Source organism: Sardina pilchardus, chromosome 4 (assembly GCF_963854185.1).
Source record: "Sardina pilchardus chromosome 4, fSarPil1.1, whole genome shotgun sequence".
Taxonomy (NCBI): Eukaryota; Metazoa; Chordata; class Actinopteri; order Clupeiformes; family Clupeidae; genus Sardina; species Sardina pilchardus.
In genome coordinates, this window is record NC_084997.1 from 11,331,996 (window position 1) to 11,359,572 (window position 27,577).

Below are 27,577 nucleotides of genomic sequence, written 5' to 3' on the forward strand. Positions count from 1 at the left end.
CGGAGGCAATGATACTTGCACTACTCTTCATAGAGTGGCTCTGTGGGAATATAATCTAAAGGTGTTACCGTATGTCAACCTCAGTGTTTGAGACGACCCCATTTCTGAGCACACCCCAAATGTAATGCTCTATGCTTTTCAAGTTTTGAAAGTCTCAGCCATTGTTGCACAGAACAGGGCTGTGACAACTTACATGGCTTATGTATTTTCCAAGGTCGATTAAAAAGTAATTTCGTCAAGCTGAAACATTATGATTTCCTCTTTTATGGAGAGCCGATATGTCTACTGAACCCAGAGACTGTCAGATTAGTACTGAAGCACCTTTAAATATGTTGACTCTGACTAGAATAAGCTCAAGAGGAAATGCTCAGATGCTGTGGATTAAGATATATTTAATCGGAACTGTGAGTTTTAAAAAATGGCAGTCACCTTGGCTTTGCCCATTCAGCCTTTATCAAACCTGTGTGTAAATTGAAATCCTAAGAGGCTTATCACAGCTGGAAATGTTTCTTATCATGTAATTTCCAGAAATGTGGATACATTTAAATGCGTGACATTATATTAATTCTCAAATGCACATCCACAATGTGGCAGAAGATTAAGTGTGGCATTAGGTTGAAACTGTTGTAAGCAACATTTGGAGTGATTGCTGACTTTGGCTAGGCATAGCGACATTGGGAGTCTGGCTTTTACTTTAAGTTGTTGATTCCAAAGTATATAGAAGTTTCAGATATACAGTATGTATACCGTTTTAATGGGTATAAATGAGTAATACCAAAGATCCTTAAGAACCCTTTTTCAACCGTCTCTGGTAATACCAATCATAAAAGAATGTCAGCTAACTTCAGAATTCTACAAAGCATCATTCTGCCACAGAAGTCAAATCTTTGATGTTTTTAAACTGACAGAATATCCAGCACATTGATTATTACTCTGCAACTGCATGCAGAATGGGTTATATGCTGTGTAAACCCAGAGGGCCAAGTGTCCTTTATGGTAGTGTGGTAATTAGTGCAGTGCCTGGGTCTAATCAGGCTCATTCTTGTTGAATGCTCGTAGCTTAGTGACATGTCTGCAGCTATTTTGAAAACGGATGGTCTGTACTCTGTAGTAGGAAAAAAACCCTTTCACTCTACTAACTACCATATCAGATTGTTACAGATAAAATGGACATACAACTGTGGCTTTTATATAGATTTCAGAGCTTCAATGAGTAATTCACTTGAAATATGCAACTGCCTAAATTGGCACCGAACAGCAGCTGCCATAACATCCACGTTAACGTGGTTAACATGACGACAAGAATGTGACACTCTGAAACCATTTTTAATTGTGGGATGCTGTTGGGATTGTCGCTTGTGTAATTTAACCCTTAGATGCATAAGTGGGGTCAAAAATGACCCCAGAGGTTGTTTTCTTGCAGTATCTTCTTCATTTTAATTTTTTTTCATTTAACCTTCTATGTATTCCTCAAATAGGTTGTCTTTGACATGAGGCCATTTGGATTTGTGTCTAACTGTTATATTTTTAAAGTAATTTAATGTTTTGTATCAGTACCACCGATCCGCATAGGTGGGGTCAAAAATGACCCCAAGCATTTTCTATGGAATTTCAAAAGTTAACCTTAGGATCTTTTTATTTTTATCAACTGTGGCAGTCAGGTATACATTTACTGTTGATTATCACATCTCATGTCAGCAGTTTCACCATCCTGAAGGCTATTTTTACACAACAACATAAATCTAAGTATCATCATATAATGTGGCGGCCAAGCGTTCATAGCGACGTCGCTTTTTGATCCTTCGATGTCCGCTCTTCCTATAATTGTGAAGTAGAATTCACCAAGCGATATTTACAGAGGGATTTGTTGATATAGCGTTCTTGGCCTGATTTGTATGATTTTTTATGCCTAAAAATAGGGCAAAAATCATTTTTTTTAAGCCAATTGGCAGTACCTTCTGATTTACTGGATAACAAAAGAAGATATTCATAATCACCTCTGTAAATGTTTTTTTATTTGATATGTTAACACTACAAAAAAATATTTTCAACCTGGCTTTTTCCAATGGTCAGATTCTTCGCATCAAAACATATATGCAAATTAGCGCATATTTAATTAGACATGACCTAATTAGCATATTTAAACATAAATATAGAAAACTTGCAATACGTTTTTTTCTCCTATTTATGTGAGTATTCAACTGGTAAAGTTTCATGAAGATATCTCTAAGTAAAAAATTTTACCCTATTCACCTATGTTGAGATAATTGTAAGATGTTTACCTTTTTTGCCTATCTAAAAGCTGTTTTGTAATAAAATGTTAATAAAAAGTGATGCATCAATATGTCCAACATGAAATAAAAACATTTTAGACAAATATATAATAAAAATCATCATCTTTAACGAAAATGAGAGACATTATTTGAGTTTACAGCAAAAAACGCATGCATTCTAATTGGGGTCATTTTTGACCCCACTCATGGAAGAGTGTAGGTATTGGTAGCCTATGCATCTAAGGGTTAAAATGGCAGAGTATGGTTGCCGTGCTCCCTCCACGAGGCAGTTTATGAGTTGGTCAGCACGTTGTTGAGGTCAAGATCTGCTGGATGACTCTCTGCCTGCAGTCAGCTGCACCCAGGGGATTGAGGTCTTTATATGGTTGAAGTTAAAGCCATGTCTTATAGTTACGTCTTACACTTATATTCCGTTATATATGCAGACAACTTCATACTCAACGCTGCACTCACTTGTGTTACTTTCTGTCAGTGTGCAGAAGAGTTCCGACTTCCGAAGCAAAAGCCTCTAAACACCACCTCCGTCAAAAATGAGATAACGATGATGAGTGAACGCTCTCGGCACATAGTATATGTTAATCAAATAATTGTCCTTCAAAGCCAACTAAATACTACTCTCTTCCTGGTCTGAAATATTGATTTGTATGCAAAAACCTATAGGAGCCTGATAAAAAAATCTCATTTAAAAGAAAAGTTGTCAGATGGATTTAGAGGGTTTTGCATCTGAACTCTTCTGTTACAGTTGTGTGTAGAGGGAGGGGAGAGCGGGAGGGGAGTTGCCAGAGCGACAAGAGCCTGTCAATAGTTATTTTAGCGATAGGCCTAACTTTCGCATTTCTCATCCAAACAACAACAACAGGCTGGACACTCCACTCACTTGTGCCCTCAGAAAAACATCTGCCAAAAATGACGTCAGTAGGCAAATGGCTCGAGAGTTATGCAAAGAACAAACAGACAGACAGACGTGCCGGGCATTAATAGATAATTATTGTCAGAGGTCAGTAATGTGACTGTCCACTTGGAGGGGAAGTGTGTCTTTTATGGTCTATGACTATCTGCGGTGCTCAGTTGGGATAATGATTATGTTAGTAAGGTAGATGCAAATGGATTTTGTAGTAAAAGCCACTATTATCCATTACAGATGAAGCATAGCTGATGGGATATTTTCTCCAGTGTCTTATCAGTTTAGATCTACTCATGTGTTTCAATATGATCTGGTTTCTGCATCCTGTGACATAGTGGAAAATTCTTTGAAATATATCTGCTCTTCTTATATTTAGCCTGCGGATATTCATGGAAAGGAATTCATTTTATGCTTGTCTGCAGCTGTACATTAACTGTGTGTTTTCTCTCCCATTCTCTCCTGTCTAGGATACACATGACACACCCAGACAGTTAAATGAGCAAAAGAAAAACTGTGGATTTTGGTCATTAATTAAGACATAACAGGTAAGACAATCTTTGAAATTGATCGCTGCACACATACACAAAGCTGATTCTGTGCTTTTTGGTGTTGAAAGACTTTGTAAGAAAAGTAGATTAGATTTAGATTGTATTAAACACTCATTTTGCAGGAAAACCTTTTTAAATTTGCTTCACTCCCTGTGTTCACTATGCTGCTGTATCTCTTGAAAGAATGAATAATGAAAGAATTAAAAATGAAAGAATTAATTTCTGAGATGTGGTAGATCAGATGAGTTAAAATGTAACTCCACCCTCTCTTACTTTTTGTATCACTTTGGGAACCAGAACCATTTTTATATTTTCCTTCCAAGGTGAAATGGAATAGTGTCCATGAATATTTTTTAAAACAAGCAAGTGGTCAGACCTGACTTTCACCTTGAAGCCTGGACACCATGCACACACAATCGATTATTCCAAGGATTTGCTGAAGCGTCCTGAGAAAGAAATCCATCAGAGAAGCACTGATGGTTCATCAGATGGCCTGATCACAGCAGCGTTGGCATTCAAGTAATGAAGTCATTGTGTGATAATAATGCACATTGGCACTTTCACTTTGTCCCGCGTCCCCTGGGCTTATTTCTGTTATACTGGTACATATTAAGCTGGAGGGGTTGTTTGTGCTGCATTGGCTTGTGGTATTATTCACTCTTAACAGAAAATATGTGATTGCTGATTACAGCAGAACTGCTACTACAGCTACTGTTGACATCCCATGTGTTGTGGAGACTGATGTGGACTAATACTTCAAGAATTGAATGCATGCCATGGCACCTTTGTATCAGAAGCACCATTGCATCTGTGATATTTTTCGTGACACCAACACATCTGAAAACTCAGGACCCAGCCTGGCTTTCTCAAATGTTGACTACACCGCATGTTATGTTTCAAATAATCTAGGAGCAATGTAACCAAATGCAATGAGACTTTCAGTGCAGTTTGAACATTTCCACACACTTTAATTGAAGAGCTGGTTAAATGGTAAATTCCTTATCATGGCAGTCACCGGTGGGAAGCTCGAGAGCCATAAAGATGTAAACAGGTCGTTGTGATGAATGAGTACTCTGCTTCTATTGATTACGGCTCTATATTTTCACGGTCATATTTGTTTATGACCTTTAATTAAGCGCACACTCCTCTCTGGATGATATAAGGCCTTTCTGAGCAAACGGTCCTTCCTGCTTTATAATGTTCCATTACTTTAATAGGAGGTAGAATGTTGCCTTTTCCCTGAAGACTAAATTCACTGGATAGCATTAATGAATAGAGACTGCCGGTGGTATCTAAATAGTCCACAGTTTCTGTTTGTTGTTCTTTTGTAACTTTTTTGTGTCCAGTGTTTTTGAGCTGAGGCAGAAATGCAAAATCAAAGAGTACTGCATCAAAAGTACTTCGCCCTGCACTACCAAGAGGCCTTAATGCGCTACTCCATCAAGCTGGAAAATGAAAACATTAAACTTAGCCCGCAGGTTGCGCTTGAAAAGTTTTGACCTTAATTGTATAATATCTATGTTCTAGAAAATTTCTATGCTTCATATGGCTTACACAAAATGAAAATACAGCCAACTAAATCATCGTCCTCAGCACCTACACTGTGCTTGTTTTGTTGTCTCACTGTCCTTACTTGGCATGCCAGAGATATCCTGTACTGTATGTCTCCTCCTAAATCGAACTTCAGTTGTCCTCAGATTGCCATCTACAATGCCCTTCACATGTATTAAAGATGTTTAAAAATAAGGTATAGAAAATCAACTGTGGGCATTTTATCTTAGTTTCACAATGAAAACAATGAGGAGAAGTCCTACGTTAAAGGGAAAGAAAAATTCCTCATAAAGATTTGCAAGGACATGCATGCTACTGTACATGATTGTTTATGCCTCTTTTTACTCATCTTTACCAGGGGTGGCAATAAATATGGAGGGCAATGTGGCTGTAGGGTGATCTGAAGCAGCATCTCTGACTCTGACAAGATGCTGCAACGTATTTAAAACTAATCGTCCTTGATCCAGCTATCATTTTGAAATGAAAGATCTTTGGACTCCTAAACCTGTGCCTTGTCCGACCTTTAAGAATTTTTTGTGCTACCCTCATGAGTTTTGAATTGAACATTTTCCCCAGGGGGAAAAAGGAAAAAAGATTTAAAGCTGCTCTGTCACATGCTAATCATTTTAATAAGTGGCATTAATCAGCAGAGTTTTATTGATGTTTGTCAGAGTTGGAGCATTAAATAAACAATTTGGCTGTTAGCCCAATCACAAAAAAATCTAATTAATTGTGCAATCTGTGTGGTATAATTTTGTTGGTAACACCTAGTCTGCTCTCATCACGAACACATAATGGAGTGCTGTATGCAGTTAGGCCTTTGCCATTGATAAAAAAAGTGCTGTGTTTTAAATCCATCTAGTGCAGATTTTGTGGACAGGGACGGAGCAGATGTTTGGGGGAGTTGTATTTCCAGAAGAGGGCGGAGCGGATGAGGAGAAGGAGATTTACAGTTGTTTTGATGGATTTTGCATTCTGCTGCTTCATACTTATATTTATGGATGGGAAATGTGTTTGCCAGGCATATCTGAGGGTTTATTTTCGGTCGGTGCACAGTTGCACAGTACACAGTCTAGAGTTCGCACTCAGGTCATAAGTTTGTTATGGATATCAGCTGATGATGCAGTAATGACAACTGATATTTGTCAAAAAGATAGGACTCCTCTTGAGACAAGAAAGGCATTTTTATCTTCCACACATGCATGTTGTTGCACGGTGGATCATGGTCACAGCTCACAGGGGCTTGGAGTCTTGAGGTGAGCGCGGTCCACAACCTTGTCAGCTGAGGCTGTAGGAACATCTGGGCTAAATCTTGTGGTCAGCTCTGTAAATGAGCCGTGCAGATTGCCTCAGGAGTGACTTTTAAGGACATTGGGTTATTCTGATGCACAGTGTAGAGCAGAGTGTATATGTGTGGGAACTTTGATCAAATCCAATCAGACTGATATGCACCTACAGTATGTGTGGCTTACACATGCAGGTTTACTCCAAATCCACACTGGTGCTTATCAGGCACAGACAATCAGCCTGCATTTGGGCTTTGAGGGATAAATGGTTTTACAAAGGAAGTCATGCAAGTGGATGACCTTAGTCTTTTTGAGGTATGATACTATGTGTCATGCAACACAGATGCAGTTGTGTCAGTGTTGTGTTGGTTTGCAGGGTTATTGGTATGAGCAGGGCCAATTGACTAATAATACGGTAAATAAGGACATGTATTCTCCACATTTTGAAAACTTTGAATAAAAATTCTAGAATAAAGAGAAGTTGGAAAAATGTATTTCTCAAATGGATTGGCACACTGAGCAATACAATTGTGTGCATCAGACCATAATTCTCAACAGAAATATTCAGCCTATTGGAAAAACTGCTTTGATGTCACTTATTTATGCTTTTAAAGCCTTTTTGAAATGTGTCATTGTTTCAGTCCTTTCCCAACACTGCTTGTATCATTTCAATGTAGCCTATTCAATATGTCCCACCTCTGCTTTCAACTGTTAGACAGTTTGTTGTGGCATCACAGCACATATTTTTTGCACTACAATGATAGCCGGCTATAACTTCCGGCTATAAAACCAGTCATGCTTCCAGATTTCATCCTCATCTCGCTGTCTAAATGGTCATCCCTGGGAGTCTGTCCCTGTTGGAGTAGAAGGGATGAATACATTGGCAAAAAGCCGGCTCCTAAATGGCGAGGCTGGCTCGTCGACTCGTGAGTTGTTTGCATTTTTTGTCCCTTATTTCCCATCACGCTGATGCGGTGTAAAAAACAAAGAGGCGGTCGGTGCCAGAGGCTATAGCGCATCCACTGACGACTGCCAGTTGGAGAGAGCCGATCAGATCAAACCCAATAAAATAGCATCTGCTGAAAATGTCCCTCTTCCCAACCGCAGTCCCAGTCAGGGGTTCCCCCACCAAACTGCAGCTAATTGCCAATTACGCTTCTCTCCACACTGTTTACAGTTTCTGTAGCTCTCCCTCATTACATGGCTCTCTCTCTCTCTCTCGGAGCTGCGTGTCCACAAATTATTCTGTCCGGCGGAGAGAAAACACGTTAACCCATTTCATGTCTGCTGTGGAGAGCCTTTGACTGAATGTGTTCTCTCACTGAATGCAGTCACGCAAGTTGAATATTGGTGTTTTGGGGCGTTCTTGGTTGTTAGGAGTCTGGCGCTGTCCTGATTTGTTGTGGAGAATTAGGCACACTTGTCATAATTCATTATTTACAAATGTGGAGCACTGTCTTTTTGTCCTAACAGTCTCTTGACCTTGTTAAGAACAGAAGGTGGGCTGGAAGTTATGGCAGACTGTTTGTCAGTGGCTGTCAGATTTTATTGTTGGCAAGATGCAGCAGATAGGCTGGCTCTGCAGCTGAACTGTTCCATAAAGGGGATGTGGACAGCATGAGAAAGCAGTAGCCTATTATGATGTATGATTGTGAACTCACCATTTTGAATACGTTACATGTAATAACATGGGAGTCAGATTGATGTGTCTTTGGCTAGAAGGGCCAGGTGGTTATAACCTGAGATCACAAAAAACTCAATACCAATCAATTTACAAGGAATACCTCTCATTTAGTGTAACAGTAACCTATTAGAACTGGGTCATTAAAGGTACACTATCCAGTTTCGATAGGCTTTTTGTAGAGCTCTCCCTAGAGCCGCTATATACAGTGAGGCTAATAAGTATTTGAACCCATGCTAAAGTTGACTAGAGAGGAATATAAAATCATATTTTGGGAATCAATCTTAATTCCTTAAGTAAAAAAAGAGGAAATATTCAACCTTTAAGGACACCAATTTTCTTTGTGAATGACTAATGTATTGTGAATAAATAAAAGTTTTTTCCTTAAAATACAAGGGGCATAAGTGTTTGCACTCCTATGTTATATTCCCGTAGAGGCAGGCAGATTTTTATTTTTAAAGGCCAGTTATTCCATGGATCCAGGATACTATGCATCCTGATAAAGTTCCCTTGGCCTTTGGAATATGGCTTGGGCACACGCGTTGCGTTCTAGGAATATTGCCGCCATCTTGGTAGCGCACCAACAAACATAATAATCCATTCATTCAGATGCAGAAGACAAGAAGCAGAAAATTGATAGTATTAGCGATTCTTTTCCTCTTGCGATCGTGGGCTGCGCTGTTACACCCCACTACACAGCAACATACGACCAAGAAGGCAAACATTGCAGTAAGTAACAGGAACACACTAACAGGCGGGAGTAAATCCATAGTAATCCGTAGTAAACTAAGGAGTGAGGCTGCCAATATGGCTGCCTGCGAAGTTTTCACGTCACAATCCCGAGCCCTATTAAAATAGCCCCTCTTCATCACATACCCTTCACCATACCTAGAGATTGGCATGGTGTTTTTTTTGTCAGTTAGCCTATTTGCTCATTGAGCTCAATGCAAATCAAACCAGCTTATAGGTTTGACGTTTGTTTACCATCAAATTGGCGCCGTAAAGACAGTGTATCTTTAAATGTGTGTTTTTTGTAAAAAAAACATATACCCCTCCAGTGTACTGTAATTGCTGCTAAAGTGAACATATTGAGCGCTTCTACAGCACAGAGGCTAGTCAGCCAGGTAGTGTAGTCCTGTGTGACACATTCATGTGTGTGTGTGTGTGTGTGTGTGTGTGTGTGTGTGTGTGTGTGTGTGTGTGTGTGTGTGTGTGTGTGTGTGTGTGTGTGTGTGTGTGTGTGTGGAGACCTAACTCCCCATTTCCTGTCCTGTAGCCACTAATGGTTGAAAACACATGCTCAGCTCCTAAGTAAAAACAGCTGAGGCTTTGTCAGAGTGATGCTCTTGCGATTTTTCAGGAAAGGCAAGCTCTTTTTTTTGCTTTAGGTGGGTGGTTAGCAAAGAACAAAATCAAAGCCTCCTAGCATCCTTACTGTGCTGTGTGTATGTGTTTGAAATGTACAACACGGAGACTCTATTTTCAGAATGGAAATGTCTGGCATATTCAAATAGATCACTAATACCTTGGCATAATCAGTAGACTCAAAGGATTGGCTGTTATTTCGGTTAAGGTGTGGTGTCTGGCAAGACCAATAGGATTCACATTCCTTTAATGATTATCAACACTACCTAATGCTGGTGTTGAATATTGAATAGCTTTTTACTGAAGCCTTCGTGAGAAGGAAGCCATAGACCACCAATGCTGATGCCAGTGATGTGAGCAGGAGGACAGATCATTTCCCATTAGCTGACCTGATTGAACTGAAGAGAAGCGTCTCACACTAGATCTCTCATTACCATCTGCTCTTGTATAGAAAACCAATTAGGTATACATTGCCCAGTCGAATGGTTTTTCCTTGCAGCTTTAAGATCGTATGTATGTTCATTAAGTTTAAAGGGATATTCCGCCATTTTTGGAAATACGCTCATTTTCCACCTCCCCTCGAGCAAAACAATCGATATTTACCTTGTTCCCGTTCATCCAGCCATTCTGCGAGTCTGGCGATACAACTTTTAGCTTCAGCCTAGCATAGATCATTGAATCGGATTAGACCATTAGCTTCTCGCCTGCTAGCTTCATGTTTAAAAGTGACTAAGATTTCTGGTAATTTTCCCATTTAAAACGTGTCTCCTCTCAAGTTAGAAAGTGTAATAAGACCAACTGAAAATGGAACCTGGCGTTTTTCTAGGCTGATTTGACATGGAACTACACTCTCATCTGGCGTAATAATCAAGGCAACTTGCAGCTACTGGCACTACTACTGCTTGTTCTCTATGGGGACTATTTTCAGATGCTGCGTACGATATCACTGCGCCTGCAAGTTGCCTTGATTAGTACACCAGATGAGAGTGTAGTTCCATGTCAAATCAGCCTAGAAAAACGGCAGGTTTCATTTTCAGTTGGTCTTATTGCACTTTCTAACTTGAGAGGAGACACGTTTTAAATGGGAAAATTACCAGAAATCTTAGTCACTTTTAAACATGAAGCTAGCAGGCGAGAAGCTAATGGTCTAATCCGATTCAATGATCTATGCTAGGCTGAAGCTAAAAGTTGTATCGCCAGACTCGCAGAATGGCTGGATGAACGGGAACAAGGTAAATATCGATTGTTTTGCTCGAGGGGAGGTGGAAAATGAGCGTATTTCCAAAAATGGCGGAATATCCCTTTAAGCCGTTCATTAAAGCAGTTGTTAGTTCCAATGTAAGGTCGTTAGTTTTTTTTATCTTTTAATTCTACTTGTCCAGGTTGAAAATAGCATTTTATGGAGTCATTCAACTGAGATAAATGTTTAGATTGATTGGTAACATATTTCCATTAAATATGGTTCATTAAATGGCATAGTTAGCAGCATAACGCTACAAGTACAACACTTAATTTGACTTATTAAACCACCGTGAAAGAAACAGCTATACTGTTGCTCGACCATGGAATCACATTGCGTTCTTCTAATAAAATATTGTGTTTTTTTTTTGTTGTTATAGGCCTAAATACTGTACATGGTGTTTAGTCATATTTTCAGTGTTAATCATGTCAACATCAACTTAATATAATAATTCATATCATTCATTATGAGTAACCTGTGAGACTGTATGTTGAGGACTGAGCCACATCAACTGGCTCCACTGGACCTATATGTTATACAGTATGCTTTCCCACATGAGATGCAGGGAACATACGGGACTCAGACAGGTGGACAGGTGTCTGTGGGGATTGTCTGTTGATCCACCAACCATATTAGTAAAATAAACAAGCTCATTCTTATTTTTAGCTCACTTGCACAAATCCATTGTGCCAACATCAATGTGCCCTTTTGGTGAACTAATGCTTTTCAGCAATGTGGATCCTTGGCCAACAATGACTCAGCTAGATATGTACTGGTGTGACAGTCTTTATCAACTGAACTTATTTATTGAATTCCAAATGAGTCATACATCTAAAGTAGACAGAATTAATTAAGTGGGAATTATTTATTCTCTTCTTTACGTGCTGACAGACATCTTGCCACAGCCCAATTTCACACTACACAATTGCCAGCGCTAGCCTTTTAAGCTGTCAAGCCTGATTTTGTACTGTGTTATTGAGTGAATTGTGGCTCTCAAATTATTAGAATTATTTCACCTTTTGTTTGACAACAAAATCTCCTCCATTGGCTTTAATTGGAGAGCTTGGCTTGTTGAGCAAACTGGAAATGTCAGGGCTTGACCTACTGAAGTGCCGTGGGCTTTAATTTTCCCCACTCTTGTTGACTGCTGTTGTGTTTCTCTAGAAACAGCCGTGAAGATTGTATACTCACATGGCAATAATAATGTAATGAAATGTATTGTCGCTGATGAATTAATGAAGTGCTAGTGGCATCCCAAACAGCAAAGTGGTTTACTTCTCTGGTTTGTTTACATTTGCACTAAATAGATATTATAAAGGACTCCCAGTGAGATTTAATGTGGGGAGTATTGGAAGAATGGCTTAAGTAAGAGGGAGGGAAGAAGTCAAATGGAAAGTATTTTGCAATGTTGTTACTGAGCTTTGATTTTTTAGATTAAAACATCGGAAACTGTCTCCAGACGCGAGGTGTTTCTCCAAAAGTCATATTTAGCACATACCAAAGGAATGATGTCCAGATGTAGGCCGTCTTGCTGATTTTATTCCTTCTCCTCAATGGCCACTGCCACACTGCAGAGCCGTACCTTTACAAATGGAAAACATCTTGGCAAGTCTTTAAACACCTTTTTTCGTCCCCACCCCACAGCTGTGTACACAAGACTGAAACACGACATGATGGAAAGCAAAACACGTTTGCAAAAAAAAGCTAAGAGTAGAATCTCATGAAATCAAACTCTCTCTCCTAAGCCAGAACTAATGTGGCCCCACCCATTGTAAAACTGGCCTTGCTGACTAGAAGTCGGGAGGTAGTACAGCAAGGGGAGGCTTCACTTTGTTTGTAAACAGAAGCTGTACTTTTCCATTTTCTGATGTTTTTTTCCCATTTCTTATTTGTATGGCCCCTGTCTTGTAAAGACATCTGTAGCAGTTCATTGTGAAGTGCTGAAAAAAACACAGGTGTCAGATTTCACTAAGGCATAACACAGTTTGCTGCCAGAATCCACTGCCTTAAATTCAAGTAGTTTTGCAGCTGCAATGGAAACTGCTTAGCCTCTGTGGAAACGTGCCCCTCTGTATTTCCTTGTTACAATTCTCAGAAATGCTCCGGTCTGAGTGACTGATATTTTTACCTCACAACCATCATTGTTGTTGTTGCTCTCAGTCGCAGGCTCACCACATGGTGCTGTTTTTGAATGACAGGGTTTTGAAGTGGTTCAACGCCTCATCTGAATTCCATCATGAGTTAAACATTTGTTTGCAAACCTTGTGAAAATGGTATACATCTTTTATTATCATTATTATTTGAATTTGCAGCACAGTATACACACACACATAAACTGAAACGGAAGAGCTGGCTGTGCAGTTTTAACTCTCCAAACCTGTTCAGGGTAAACATGCCTGGCTTTTTGAAAATGTGAGAACTGTGTCACTGCACAAACATCCTCCTGAGTTTGCAAAGTCATCAGCCCTCTCCACCACAACACTCCATGCCTCTCCATCTGGCCCACAGCTGAAAACCATTAGGCACTGTTGGAACTTCCTCCTCTACTATTCTAGTCCAGCTCCCAGCGAGCGACGAGCAAAGCAAAGGTCCTCCGCTCCGGCTCGGGGTTAGTCTCCCCTCCGCACGTTTCTATGAAAACCACTCGCGGCTCGCCGTCCGGTTTTTTCCCCCACTCATAGCTCGGCTTGGCATTGGGCATCAGCTTGTGGCTCGGTGACACTGCCCTTGCAGTTGGTAAGAGTGTTTTATGTCTCTGGGTCTGTGAGAGTTGCAGAGAGAGAGAGAGAGAAAGAGAGAGAGAGATAGAGAGAGAGAGAGAGAGAATGAGAAAGATGGGGTAGAAAGAGAGAGAGAGAGACATCAGTCAGAATATGACTGAGCCTAGTTTAAGGGCACAGCTGATCCTGGCTGGTAATGCTGTGCTGTAAATTAATAGATTCATCGTTGTGAGGTTGAATGTGAACACTTAGCAAGCAACATTCCAGGGTGATGGTGAGTCTGACCATAGGAACAAAGCACTGTCATTGTTGTCTTTTTCAGTGGCTTTTTGTTAGGATTGTGGAACGTGTTTTTGTACTGTGTTTCCTGCTGCCAGCTTTGTTAAGCATATGGCACTGATCAGTGGATCTCTAAAGGGCTTTTTTTAAAATCTTCAGCTTTGCCTTCCGATTTTTATGTTGTTATAATGTTATCTATTTAAATCTGGGGATATTTTCTTCTTGTGCCTTAGTTTTGTAACTTCCACTCAGAGACTCTATTTTCCTCCAAGAGGGAAAACTTCAAGGGGTCAAAGTAGGTCACCTTTTTTTCAAACAGTTTTGCTTTTCACAGGAATTTCACATATGGTGCAAGGAATTTAAATTATAAGGTGGCTGGGAATTTTACCCTGAGTCTTGACTGCATGAATCTCATTAGGTGTTTGCCTGTAGCATTTGCTTTAGCTCTTTTCTTTCATAGTGTTATGTTCGCAGGTTCGTTTTCTATTCATCATAATGAGACACAAATTATGGCTTTGAAGCTGATGGTGCTTGATGACTATAGTTAGGAGTGTATTAGGAGGTCTTCTGTGCATGAAAGCGTGTTATTTTCCAAGTGTTCTTCACAGCGTATGTGTTGGACCTTGTAGTGTTTATACTCTGTCGTAAGTACTAGGAGTGATGTCTCGGATCATGTGAGAAGCGCACCAGTAAACAGCATTCCCATGTTCCCAGCGGAGCAATCCATTGCCTCCTACTCTCACAATGAAAGATGCCTGACTCACACATGAATCTGTGATTATAGGTTGTTGTGTTAGCCGTGCTCTCATGACAGCAGTATATTATGGGGCATGTTTGTGTACTGGTATGTCTGTGTATGTACCAGTGGGCAGTGCTGGGCTCTGTGTAGAAGCTGGGTTGTGACTCTTCCCGGTGAGGTTGACTCAGCTGAGTATAACCTGTAAAGGCAAGGCAAACACAGCTGCTGTCAAACAGAATGTCACACCATTACCAGGAGTGGAGGTCCTTGTTTTTTCTTTGTCTGCTTTGCTTCAGTTTAACTATTTGGCCATTAAGATGTATTTTGAATTAGAGTAATACTATGCAAAATGCCATTTGTGTAACAGACATCACGTTTTTTTGATCGGAATAAAAATAATTGATGCCAAATTGGTAATGAATTAGCCTGCATCTTGTAGACCTAGATCTTACAGTAAATCTAGAAATCTCTCCATACGATACGGGAGGCTAACACTGCATACTGTATCATCTACCCACTCCGTAGAGGTGCATAGCCCATGGCGAAGTGCAATCTTGCCATTTGACCTCCTGATGACATTTCTCGTTTCCTTCCAAGAGCCTCTCCATCCTCTTCTGCCGTGTTAACCCAATTAAGCTAACAAGTAGCTGGAACTAGCCAATCAGAATACTGAACACAAGGTGGAAGAAAATACATTTCTAAAATGGGCGTGGCGAAATAAGGTGAATACCTTTATTTTGTTGCTTCACCTTTGTGACGTCAGAACTTCTGGTTGTAGCCATCCAGTCCTGACTGGAAATGTAGCTTGTGAAAGAGCCACTGCCTCCCAGTTGAGTTGATATATCAATAAATGATCATAAACAGAGTTCGTATAAAACTAGTGAGCCAGCTAGAGTTCAGTTGAGTACTGGGGTGTTTTGGCAATGTGATTGATGATGTGTATTTGCGTGTAGAATATTAGTGTGAATTTTAGCATGAATGACCAGTATGATTATGTGCCTCTTGTATGAACTATGCAACTGGATTTGAATATCATGCCAAATGTAGATGACGAAAAATGACCTTGGAAAGTGGCATATTGTTGCTCACCATTTTTCACATAGATCACTGTTTCTTGAGGGCACCGAGTACTCTCGGTATGTCAAATGACAGTACTACTGCTATTATCTGCAGCAACTCAAGCTAACTCAAGCACATTTTTATTACCATTTTTGTTCAGTGCTTGGTGACCTCGAGAAGCAGAGATCTATGTTAAAATAGCCCTTAATTATTTTTCAAGCAACCTTCAAGAACCACTTTATATGTTCAGGGTGGCATGCATACTTTGTTGGGAGTTGAAGTGTGAGAGCATGAGCAGTCTGGCACCTATATATGCTTTATATAGCCTTCCAGAATACCCAAGGAGCACTAGGTATGGTATAGTGTGTCATAGATACATGTTATAAAGGCTCTACCCATGTGGTAGAACTTTATCAACAATATTGCCTGCAAGAGCTGTCACCAACAGTGTTACCAAATATTTTCCTCTTCTATGTAATTGAATTATACTGAAGCAAATTATTTTCAATTTCACAGAAACAGATACACAGATAAAGATAGCTTCATATCTCCCAAGAAGGCATATTGTGCAACACTGTACTGAGGTTTAGATTGATGTCAGCTGCTAACCGTTGTCCAGACAGTGTGGAACGAATAAGTCAGATGAAGTATGGTGTTTGTAATTGAACACAGCGCTGATGTGAGGTTGGCTCCTCGGTGGGGCCCAAAAAATGTCAGAGAGACAAAAGGGAAAGAAGAAAGCACAGTGAGGTGTTTGGTGTCCTTAGAAACCAGACAGCATTCGGCTCCCTATTGTGTGGAAGGAGATTGGGGCCTGCTGAATTTTAAATGGTTTTATTTGTGTGGGTGGATGGTCGCCAAAACTTTGTGGTCACTTTACAAAAGCCTGTACTTGTACTGTGTACCTGTGTACCATGTATACAGATTATCCAGGTTTTTTACTGTATGCCTGTATGTGTTTGTATATGTAGAGGTTGGGTAGGTTATAGATGGTAGATGAAACATCCCATCAAACCAATATTCAACTCTACTGACAAAAAAACATTCTGTGCTGTTTGTAGCTACACATCAGCTTGGGAAAAACAAATGACTACACTGAGTAGCTTCTCTACCAGGCATCTTTTGATCATTAGTTTTATATTTGATAAATAAAGTTAACTGAAAACTAACTTAATGGTGTCAGTTACCTTGAGCATCTTCCAAGAATTGTAAATTAAGATATACCTGGCTAAAATTCAGTTATTTTTAGAGTGTTTTCAAAGTAACCCCATCAAGCTCATAAGATACCTGTGTTTTGGCACTCACAGCATCAGATAAACTGATGATAATCTTTCCTCCTCCTGAACGTGATACTACTGAAAGCAAACCTTATCTAATTCACAGACACTCTGTGTCCTTGAAGTAGCTTGTGATCAATGAGCTTTGTCATTTTGTCAGTCTGAGAAGTAGTCTTGGCATTTGTATCTTCTGTCTTCCCCTGGACAGCAGCACGGTTTTGAAGATTTTTTGAATTGATGTTGTTGAGACATGTCTGCGTTGTGGCATTTGGAACCGTGTGATAGTAGCTTTGCCTCCCTGCTGAGCACTCGCACAAAAGCATGCCGCGCTCCCATGAATCACTGCTCTCCTGTGACACAGGTGTAGAGGCCTTCTGCCTGTTTGCATTTGCCAGTGCATTGCTCTTTGTGACAGTCCAATTGGTTGTAAATAGGAAACACATGCACGAGTGCTTGTTTGCGGCGTTTTCTACTGCGTGGAACTATGGGTTTGTTGGCAGACCCCGGAAATGTCTTTGAAGTCTCCACAGAGTTGTTCGCTCTGTTTGACCTTCTGTCTCTGAGTGGAGTGATCAGAAATAATATTTGGTCAGACTTTATTTGATGGTATCTATACAAGAGTGACACTGTCATGAACGTGTCATAAACCTTATAATCAAGTCATAAACCTTTTTGACCTAACACTGTCATTAAGTGTCATTCGGCTTTTGTCATGACAAGTTAGGGTTAGGGTTAGAGTTCATGTGTCATGACTGTGTCATGTGTTCATGACAGTGTCATGTCACTCTTATGTAGATACCTTCAAGTGAAGTGTTACCTATTATATCTATAGAAACTGATTATTTTGTATTTCCTCAATGCAAAAGTACAGCAAAACACCGTAATACTGGCAGGAAAATGACAGACAGTACTTATTAATGTTTGATATGATTTCATGTATTTACAGAAGGACTAGAACAGTGGCCTAGATTACAAGGGAAAAAATGTCCAATTCAGTACTGCCCATTACAGAAGTAAAACTCTGATGTTATTCCTGCCATCTAATATTTATGTGTACCCTTTGTTGAGCGTGCTATAACATGTTATAATTTACTTTCCCCTTTCTCCAAATGTGAAGTTTTCTCATGGGGCTCTTGTGAAATACCATTATGTATTTGTATAGTAGCATGCTATTCTGCACCACACCCTTTTGAAAATGATCCCTTAAATCATGGATTGTGCTTCTCCACATGGTAGTTAAGCTAGTGTGTCACGTGTTTTTGGCAGACCTCTCTACAACATAACATTAGAGCCGCTTTCCAGTATATGTTGGTTTCTGGAAAATGTAGAGGCCCATTGTGTGCGTAGAGACCTCAAGGTTCACCATATGAATATCAGTCTGAGTGTAAAGGAATGAGACACATTTTTTTCTTTCTGGGTTGCCAAAATAGTCATGACCTCATTTTCTTTATAGATGTTTTTGAATTGATAATGATTCTTGTTACAAATCCAAAGGCAACAACAATCAGTGATTCTTAGGGGTTCTCGTGGTATGATGCTAATGTTGTCATGTAATTTGTTTTCATCCAAAGTGATTTACTTTACAGAGGATAATTAGATGCAATGCTCATCTGTGCTCAGTGGGAAATGCAAGCATCATTTTCTGGCAGCAGTCACAAAAGCAACAAAAGACCGATCCAAAAAATGGTGCGATGCGCATCAAAGCAGTATTGTCAACGTTGTCGAGCTATGCTCTTAAGTTCTTCTGAAGAGATGAAATTAGAGGCACATTCAGCTCTGAAAAAAGGACTCTAGAGTGCTCCTATCTCTTCCTCTAATTTTGTAGCACTTTATATACAATGTCTTCCTCCCAATCAATGATTTGGGACTTGCTTAGACAGGAAGCACTTCAAGCCAACATAGCTTTAGCAATTGAAGCTTTGATTAATCAAGTTTAACGATTTATATCTATGTATTAAATCAGTGCATAGGTATAACAAAGACAAAAGCGACATATTGTAGCCTCATGAAAAGCCTGTCTTGACTTTTAATTAAACCTCACTTCCTGTTAAACGATCGGTTTAATTTAGGAGACATCTTTATTTTGTGAGTTACAAAAGACATTTCACCTGAAATAATACAGTCTGTCTATTTGGCTTGTTTCAGGCAGTGCATGAATGGGCAGCTTTGTCGTCTTGGCCCCAGAGCATTATAAAAGGATTGTACTGAGGGATTGAATCAAATCATTTCTTAATTAAAGCTTCAATCAAAGCGTGGCCAAATGCCCTTGAGGGTTTCCGTTTTTTCAGGGGGAGTTTTTATTTATATATATATATAAAGCACATTTAATCTGTCAAAACACTGTTTGTTTCTTCCCCAGTCCAGGGTTTGATATTTACTTTGAGTGGTGAGGCCGGATGAGAGAAAAGTGAACTCACTCTCCAGGCCCCTACTGTCCCAGGGTTAGATGTATTTAAGAAATGGCCATTAGGAGTGAGGATCGATATCTATTTGGACAGTGATGAAGAGTGAAGTTGTTATTGCCAAAGGCGGTGTCGATGAGCTCAGATGTTTCTATGGCCTTTGGTTCTCCACAGCTTTCTCTGTCTCCTTGGCATCAGCTGAATTTCTATTAAAGGAACAAAGAGTAAAATGATTGATAGACCCATTTGTACCCACCAGTACCCAAGCAGCAGCCCATCTCCCAATGGCTTGAATTATGTCAGAAAATGAGTTTCTGAAAATTGCATTTCCAAAAAAAAAGAAGCTTTGTCATCATTTCTATAATTGACAGTGCGTCAAATACCCTGATTGGAACCTCAGTTATCCAAATTAAATTAAATGGTAAAATATTATAATTGAACCATTCAGGACCTTATGGTTTATAATGTTGTATAATATATTTTTGAACTATTGATGATATGAGCTAGGTTTTACACACCTCTGTGTCGTATCATTACTTTCCAGCTCTGTTGGTACTTTGGATATCATCGACATTCTTTCGCCTTGGAATTGTAAGGTTGTACCTCCGTTCTGAGTAGTTCAGCTTCAATAAATGCAGAATTCCATAGAGTTATACTGATGAAAGTGTAACAATTCTCTTAATATAGCCTCCAAAATTGCATACAAAGAAGAAACACACCCCACCTCACTTTATGAAGTTGTCACAGAATGAGAATATGTCAATAGCTCAAGAAAAATGTCAATTCTAAGGCAATGATTTTGTTGCTTTGGTTTATATAAGCCTATATCTTTCTGTATGCTGTGTATTCAAAGCTACAGTTGAAAATCTTTTGTGTTTTTTTTATGACTGTGATGAAAAATACATCAGTCATTCTCAGTGACCAAACCTAGTTTTAAAACTATGTTAAATTCTGTAGAGGTAGTTGGCAAGTGACTGAGCATGCCCAATACCCTGCTGAGCAATTTTGACAAAAACTTCAGATAAAGCAACAGCACTATCCCCACATATTCAGATGCATTCAGCTTGCATTCCATTTTGCACAAAAACACTTTCCAAGCCACATACTCTTCTTAGACAGACTCACAGAAAGTCAGTTCTCTGTTGTAAGGTTGGCACATTTTAAAAATGCATATTATTTTTCCAGAAGGATAGGAAGGAATCTCATGTGGTCTGTAAAATTCCAGAATTGTCCATTGCAAAGAGGTATGCACCATTCCGTGCCTGTTCTGATGGAGGAAAATAAGCCTTAGTAATTCTCAATGGTCCCTAGTTGGTAATGATTCATAGGCTACCTGTGGTGCCTGTGGTGGTTGAGTGTTTGTTAAAAAAAAATTTTCCTCTCTCTCATGTCAATTTGTGTTGAAAAATAGAAAATGACTGTGTTTCACTGTTTTCATTGGGGATGGTGTTGAGTGTAATAGATTGGAGATTTTTTAGAGAGTAGCCCTAGCTTGCATAGCAAATTATGTTGGTACTTGTAGTTTGCGTGCAAATAATTCTCACATTCCTAATCCACAACTAAAACCACTTTCAAATCTGAACAGACACAGACAATGACATTGTGATGCACACCTACTCAGCATGCATTGTTCAAAGTACTTCAGTCCAGCTCTACCGCTAGTATAATTTAATAAATTGCAGAAAGCTTCCCACAGGTATGAATGTATTTGAAGTTCATTATCTTTTTTTTTATAAAAAAGACATCTCCCCAAATAGCTGACCAGCTATATTTGTTCATCCAGTAGTAAGATTTATTAGGAAAGGAAAGTGCATCTGAAACCTAACTCATCAATTTCCAGCTAAAATGTAAGGTTCGTGAAATGCATGTATTGCTGTCTCACCACAAGGTCAAATAGATATACTGTAGTACCTTGGCTGCACCATGTTGTGACACTGGCTTGAATTGCAGTATTTTCTTTTTTTCTGCTCAGTCAGGAACTTGAGGTCTCTACAACAACACAAAGTAATATAGCGGGTCAGCCACAGCATGCCATTGTACATGATGGATGTGTCAGTCGTTGTCATGGTTCCCCATTCTGACATGATTTATATATGAAGACGTGGCTGTGGGAGTGATGGAGATGCTCTGTGGCAAGCTGTGTCCAGGTGGACATCCTAGAATGCCCTCAGCTCCTGCCCACCTGACCCTATCATGGGAAATAAGCTTCTGTGGGTTTTAACTCAGTTTAAGCTATTTTTTACTTCTGTATTCTTTGATTCTTTTTGGAGATTAATAAATCTCGTTTGAGAGATGGTTTTATGATTTCTTTGGACTGAACTCCTCAGAACCCATCAGAGTACTTTAATGTCACTAGTAATTAGCTCACTGTCCCAGAAGATGATTTCTTTGAAGAACACTTCCCTAAGCACTCTCCCTAAGCCCTAAGAAAGTTTGGAAACGCTAACATGTTCTGACATATTTTCTTTTCTTTTCTGTCATTCTTTCTTTCTTTCTTTCTGTCTTTCTTTCTCTCCCTCTCCCTCTCTCTCTCTGTATCCAGGTGGAAGTGGTAACGTTCTGGGAGGGAAAGCGCAGACAGGTCTTGCTCCAGCATGAACCGAGCATTTAACAGGAAAAGAGGTGAGCAGCAGCGGCGTGGCCATCTCTGTCTGTGACCTTGTCTCAGTTGCCACTCTTTCCCCCTCTCTCCTTCTCCCACTCTTTCCCCCTCTCTCCCTCCATCCCCCTCTCTCTCTCTCTCTCTCTCTCTCCTATAATGTGATTCCAGTCTTGGTGGAGGTGCCAGATTCAGCCTTCTAACAAGCGTTTCAGACGTGGCTCCTGCCCCCTCGCAGCGCTGACTGCCTCTCTCTCTCTCTCGGCCGCCTGTCGATGGCCTCCAGCGGGCAGGACGCTGGGCTCCTGGGGTTCATTTGCTCTTCTTCTCACCTGACATATTTACCACCGGCTGTCTCTTCAGCTCGCTCCCAAGTGAATTAATGGATTCTCGATGTGATAACTCCCCCACCTCCACACCCTCACCCCCCCCCCGTCAAGTCCCTCTTGGAGAACGCCGCTTTCCCCAATGCCACCAAATGGGTGTGTTTCTGCGCTAAGATTTCCCGTCTGGCTTGCCTGGCACTGAAAGGACAAACACAGTGATCAAGCAAGGGAAACGTGTGTCTCTGTTGTTGGATCAGAGTTGCTATCCGTTGTTTTTCAGATGAGTAATCTTATCAGGGATATCTCGGCTGTTGTCGTTTTCCGCTGTTGAGATTGGCATACTAATGAAGCCAAAGGGAATACTTTTTTTTTTCTTCAGTCGCGCGTTGCTGCCTCCATGAATCAGTGTGCTCAGGGACGTTTCGGCTAATAGACTGTTATGTCATTCTAGCAGATAAAAACCGTACTGTATTCAGAGGACACTACCCGGGCCCGGGCCGGCTCGGCACAGCCACCACCGCCCGCCTTGCACCGATGTGGCCCGATGTGCTCTTTCAAAGGGCTTAATACGTGCACACAGGCCAGTGTTGTTGGACGGCGGAGGAAACTACAAAGGCGCATCCAGCCATCTGGCATAAAGAAGGCTTTAAACCCTTTCACTCCAGGGACAAAGGTCCATGCAAGCCCTTCATGTGCACAACTGACATTTCAGCAAAGGGGTGGAACACGCCTCCTTTTTCTTCCCAGGGCCAGGCATTCATTAGTGGTCATTGTTTTTGCCGCTGATAATGAGCGTTGCGCGGTCAGACAAGAACAGTGTTTAGCCGAGGCAGTTGCTAGCCCTAGTTATCTTGTTTTTGCAGTCCCCACATTACTAGGGGCAGAATCCTCAGACATGGCTTTTATTGCTACGCATTTGAAGAGGCCTCACAGTTCAATGGCGAATATTTGCCAGTTGAGGCACAGAGATCTAAGCTTATGCGTTGAGCGTCGAAAACTATGGACGGTATCTCAAATGTATCTGTCAGCTTTAGTTGTCCCCATTTTCTATGTAAGCAGTGATTTGTGATGCGAATCAGCTTTGTGGTGTGATGAAATCTCGCTATGCTGAGCGATACTGTCAGACTCATCAAAAACAGGACATAATAGGTGTTTGCACGGAGATCATGTTGATCTTTTTGCTGACAACAGGTTATTGAATGTGCCTGTGGCTCAACAAGTCCAATGTGCACTTGTTCGCAAGTGATCTAGCTGATCCCCTTATCTGCAAGGACCAGACACACAAGCGCTGCCTGTGTGTGTATGTGATGACAAAGAAGTAATTGGGTCCAGAATCTTTCTCGTCCCCAAATATGTGCATCCAATTACCCACCACTAAATGGGAGCATTGTTTGTGATTAGAGCATGGCGAAATCAAAGCCTGGACCACATACGGAGATTCCCAACTGACCTTCTATATCAGCTAATTACCGTGGCATTCTGCAGATAAAGTGGGGTTTAGAATTACCCTCACAAAGTAGAAGATGTTTTAAAAGATGGAAAAACTGCTCATCGTGGTGTGTAAATATGTACACTGTACTTTGTTAAGGATGGAAATGAGTCCTCTCGGTCGTAGCTCCCAGTAGCTGTGGAGCGTAGCGGTGGAGGTTTTATGTGACCGTCCTAATCCTCCCTGCCACTCAGTGATGATCTAATATGGCCAGGCAGTTTTATTTAATCATATGGATGCTGGGCTGGCCCGACTCTCAGGACTGCCTAATCTTGTGTGGGTGAGGCAGAGTGTCGAGGAGCCCTGATCATTTTTCTCTCTAATGCTTCACCGGAGCCCTCTCATGTCTGTCTTAATCTATGCCAGCCCCTCGCTCCTAGAGAACCCCCTCTATCACCACCACCACCTCTACTACTACCGTCCCCCCCGTGAGTAATAGTTTGCAATCACAGTGATTTGGATGCTCTGGCGCCCCAGCGTTTCCGTTTTCTCTCTCTCTCTCTCTCTCTTTCTCTCTCTCTCTCTCTCTCTCTCTCTCTCTCTCTCTCTCTCTCTCTCTCTCTCTCTCTGGCTGTGTCACCGTGTTCTTGAATTCATGTTTCACTGCTGTCGTCAGAGGACTAGTTCAGGTCTCGGCCTGATGCATGGCCAGAGCTCTTAATGAGGAGCTGTGGTGGTGGGTGGCCTGAGCGTGCGTCGTGCGAGGACAGTGCAGATAGTTTAAGCTAATAAGAGCTTTAATCATTTGTCATAATGGGTCAGATTTGTTTGCTCCGTTGACAGCGTATTGGATGTGTATCTTTTGTATCATCGCTGCGACACTATAATGTCTCCTGTATATCATTCAGAGCTCCACATATAAAATCAGCCAAGTGGAAAATTAGATACTCAGGCTATGGACTCTTTTATTTCGTTAGTTTTGAGTGACACTACAAAAGACAACCAACTGCATTGCTCTCTCAGGGGAGTGATTCCATTATGTGAATGTGTTAGACACCTTTTCAAGTGCCATAGCATGTAGTATATGTTTTACTTGAATTCAACATACTTTATGTTATGAGTCCTCCGTTGTGTTAACCTTTCTCTGCAAAGGTCAACGTTTGAATGTCATCCTGATACATTACTGTAACAGCGGCTGGTGTCCACTGGTATTTCCCAAAGGGTGAATGGGATATGGTTCCAGGTCACTCAGCATAATGTTTTGCCATATACATAAGATCAGATATAATGTTTTCCAGTTAAAGGAAAGTCATGAATACATTATATACATAGTTGCTTATATTCTGGCATAATGAAAGACAGTTCAACATTTTTGAAAGGATAAAAATCTGCCAATAATATTCTATTATTATCTTTATCACACCATTTCTTATTTTAAATGATTTTTAAACGGTCTGCTCCCTCTCAGGCCGGTGAGATGGACATAAAATAGGCTTATGTGAGAGCCTGTGAGAGTTGGTCTATAGGTATGCTAATGTTGTACTTGTATATGAAATGACTCATGCATTGTATGAATGGAACCGACTACTACTTTTCTGGAGGACTTTCTTCTTTTTTGACAGAATCTAAGAATCCTATATGGCGTTTTTCTTGGTGTGTGTGTGTGTGTGTGTGTGTGTGTGTGTGTGTGTGTATGTGTGTGTGTGTGTGTGTGTGTGTTATCGTTATCTCAGTCTTCTCTAATGCATTTTTCTGTGTAGGGGTCATGAAACCAAAATTATATGAACTCATATTCACTCAATCAGTATTATTTACCATATTTGTTTCAAACTCTTCAGAAATGGTTCATTTGATGTATGAGAACATCAATGCTTAAAAAAAGTAACCAATTGAAAAGGAAATTGTCATTTTTCTTATTTCAAGATCATATAGTTTATTGCTGACCTGAGGCTGGCCTAATATTGACCTGATATTGATGTGGGCTGGAATATGTGTCGTCCTCCTCCAGACCTCGTCAATGTCAAGACAGGCCAGAGATAGGAGAGTGAGTCAGCATCAGCGCACTGTCAAGTGAGTGCATGTGGCCATTCATGCATTCAGCGTTTTGTTTATTTGTTTTGATTTTTATTTGTGCAATAACAGCTTGGCTGTCCTTATGCAGTCAATAACCAGACAGCTGCTTTCGCCATTTGCCAGCGCGGCCAGCTGACCTGTCTTGTCTGGTTCTCTCTCTCCCCCTCATCGTCTGTAATTTTTACATCCACTAGTATTAGAGTCCCTCTGCTCATCTGCAGAACCAATCCATTTGCAATAAGAGGGGAAAAAAAGCTCTGAGGTTTTCTTACCTAATGAACCACTATTAATTGCTGGCGATTGAGTGTAATTAGAATCAAGCACTTAAGGTTGTGCACATTGACAGAGGTCTCTTAAATGTTAATCCGCAGGAACCTGTTCGATCCGCTGGGTTTCCTGGCCCGCGCCAAATTGGAGATTAATTGGCTATTGTTTTCCAAGACGTTCAAGGTTGTCAGTGACTGCTTTCCAAGCGAATCTTGTTGTCCTATAAACATTACCTGTTTTCCACATGGGGTGTGTGTGTGGGGGGGGGGGCATTAATGAATCATTATCATTGCCAATTAGTCTCTTTTTTTCTACACTTTTTTTTCCAACTGCAGTCTCAGCGACTGATTTATGTATTGATTGTGTAACATTTCTCTGTCTGCTATTGGACTACGGGGTATAATACTGTAAATCAACCTGGCTTACTTCAGACCAATGGTGTTTTATGTTTTTATGTTTTTCAACTTGGATGGATGAGTGGGTTTGAAAACTCCGGGAAATAGAGTGACCAAGTCAGCATGGATTCTAGCTTCTATATCAGTAACAGAAAATATACTGCCATACAGTAGTTGACCATTTTGACCATCAGATCTGACCCAGACCCAGTCAGCACTATGGTGTGTGTAGGTGTGTGTGTGTGTGTGTGTGTGTGTGTGTGTGTGTGTGTGTGTGTGTGTGTGTGCGCGAGAGAGAGAGAGAGAGAGAGAGAGATAGAGTGAGTGTGTGACAAAGAAGGAGACAGAGCAAAAGAGACACATTGTGATCCCACCTGCAGAGTTCGCACCCCTTCCTCGCGGTCGAGTGCTCAGCTCCTCAGGTGTCGTCTTGTTTTTGAAGGGCTTGTCTCTTTTTTTCCGTTTTTTTTCGGTGAAGGTGGAAACGAGGTGTGGCCACCTCTATTAATCAGCCCAGTCTGCTGACACAAAGAAAAAGTGCACAAGTGCCTGCCTGACTGGGGTGACTCCTGCAGCTCATCTATCATAGTTAGAATTTACTGTTCCCTCAAGCTGTCCCTCAGGATGGGGGAAGGGGGTACACGTGTGTGTGCGCATGTGTGTGTGTGTGTGTGTGTGTGTGTGTGTGTGTGTGTGTGTGTGTGTGTGTGTGTGTGTGTATTGGGGTGGTGGTGGTGGTGATGGTGGTGGGGTGCGGAGGGTGGTGCCGTCCCTCTATCAACCTTCGCCCCAGGAGTCCCCCGGGGGAGATTCATTTCTTTCATTCAGTCTTTCATGAGGTTCTTTGTTAGATTTACATCCCCCTGTATCGCTATCCATCCAGCTGTTGCTAGCCAGTGCCCAGCGTCCAGACGCAGCCCGCAGTCCCAGCGCTGGCCAGCCCTAAGTGCTGCTTCATCAGTATTATTGTGTCCGCTGCAGAATTGCAGATGTTTAATGAAATACCTGTCAAGACACCTGGCCTGAGAAAAAAAAAGAAAACAGCATGCGCTGAGTTTTTTACGATGATGCAATTAAATCAGTTATCATGATGCAACTTGACCTTTTCCTCAGGCAATATTTAACAGGAGCGCATCTCCTTTT

At 40.9% G+C, this 27,577-nt stretch overlaps 1 protein-coding gene across 3 annotated transcripts in view; it reads left to right on the forward strand.

Annotated features, from left to right (window-relative positions):
• Nucleotides 1–27,577, forward strand: part of gulp1a (GULP PTB domain containing engulfment adaptor 1a) — a 65,643-nt gene that overhangs the window by 24,725 nt on the left and 13,341 nt on the right. For 2 of the 3 annotated variants that reach the window (XM_062534162.1, XM_062534163.1), the window contains exons 2-3: nucleotides 3,666–3,743; nucleotides 21,888–21,967. In XM_062534162.1, coding sequence (XP_062390146.1) covers nucleotides 21,940–21,967 — 28 coding nt within the window. In that variant the 5' untranslated portion in view covers nucleotides 3,666–3,743; nucleotides 21,888–21,939. Of the gene's footprint in view, nucleotides 1–3,665; nucleotides 3,744–13,486; nucleotides 13,606–21,887; nucleotides 21,968–27,577 lie in introns of those variants that run through there. The other variant, XM_062534161.1, reaches the window with a different exon arrangement.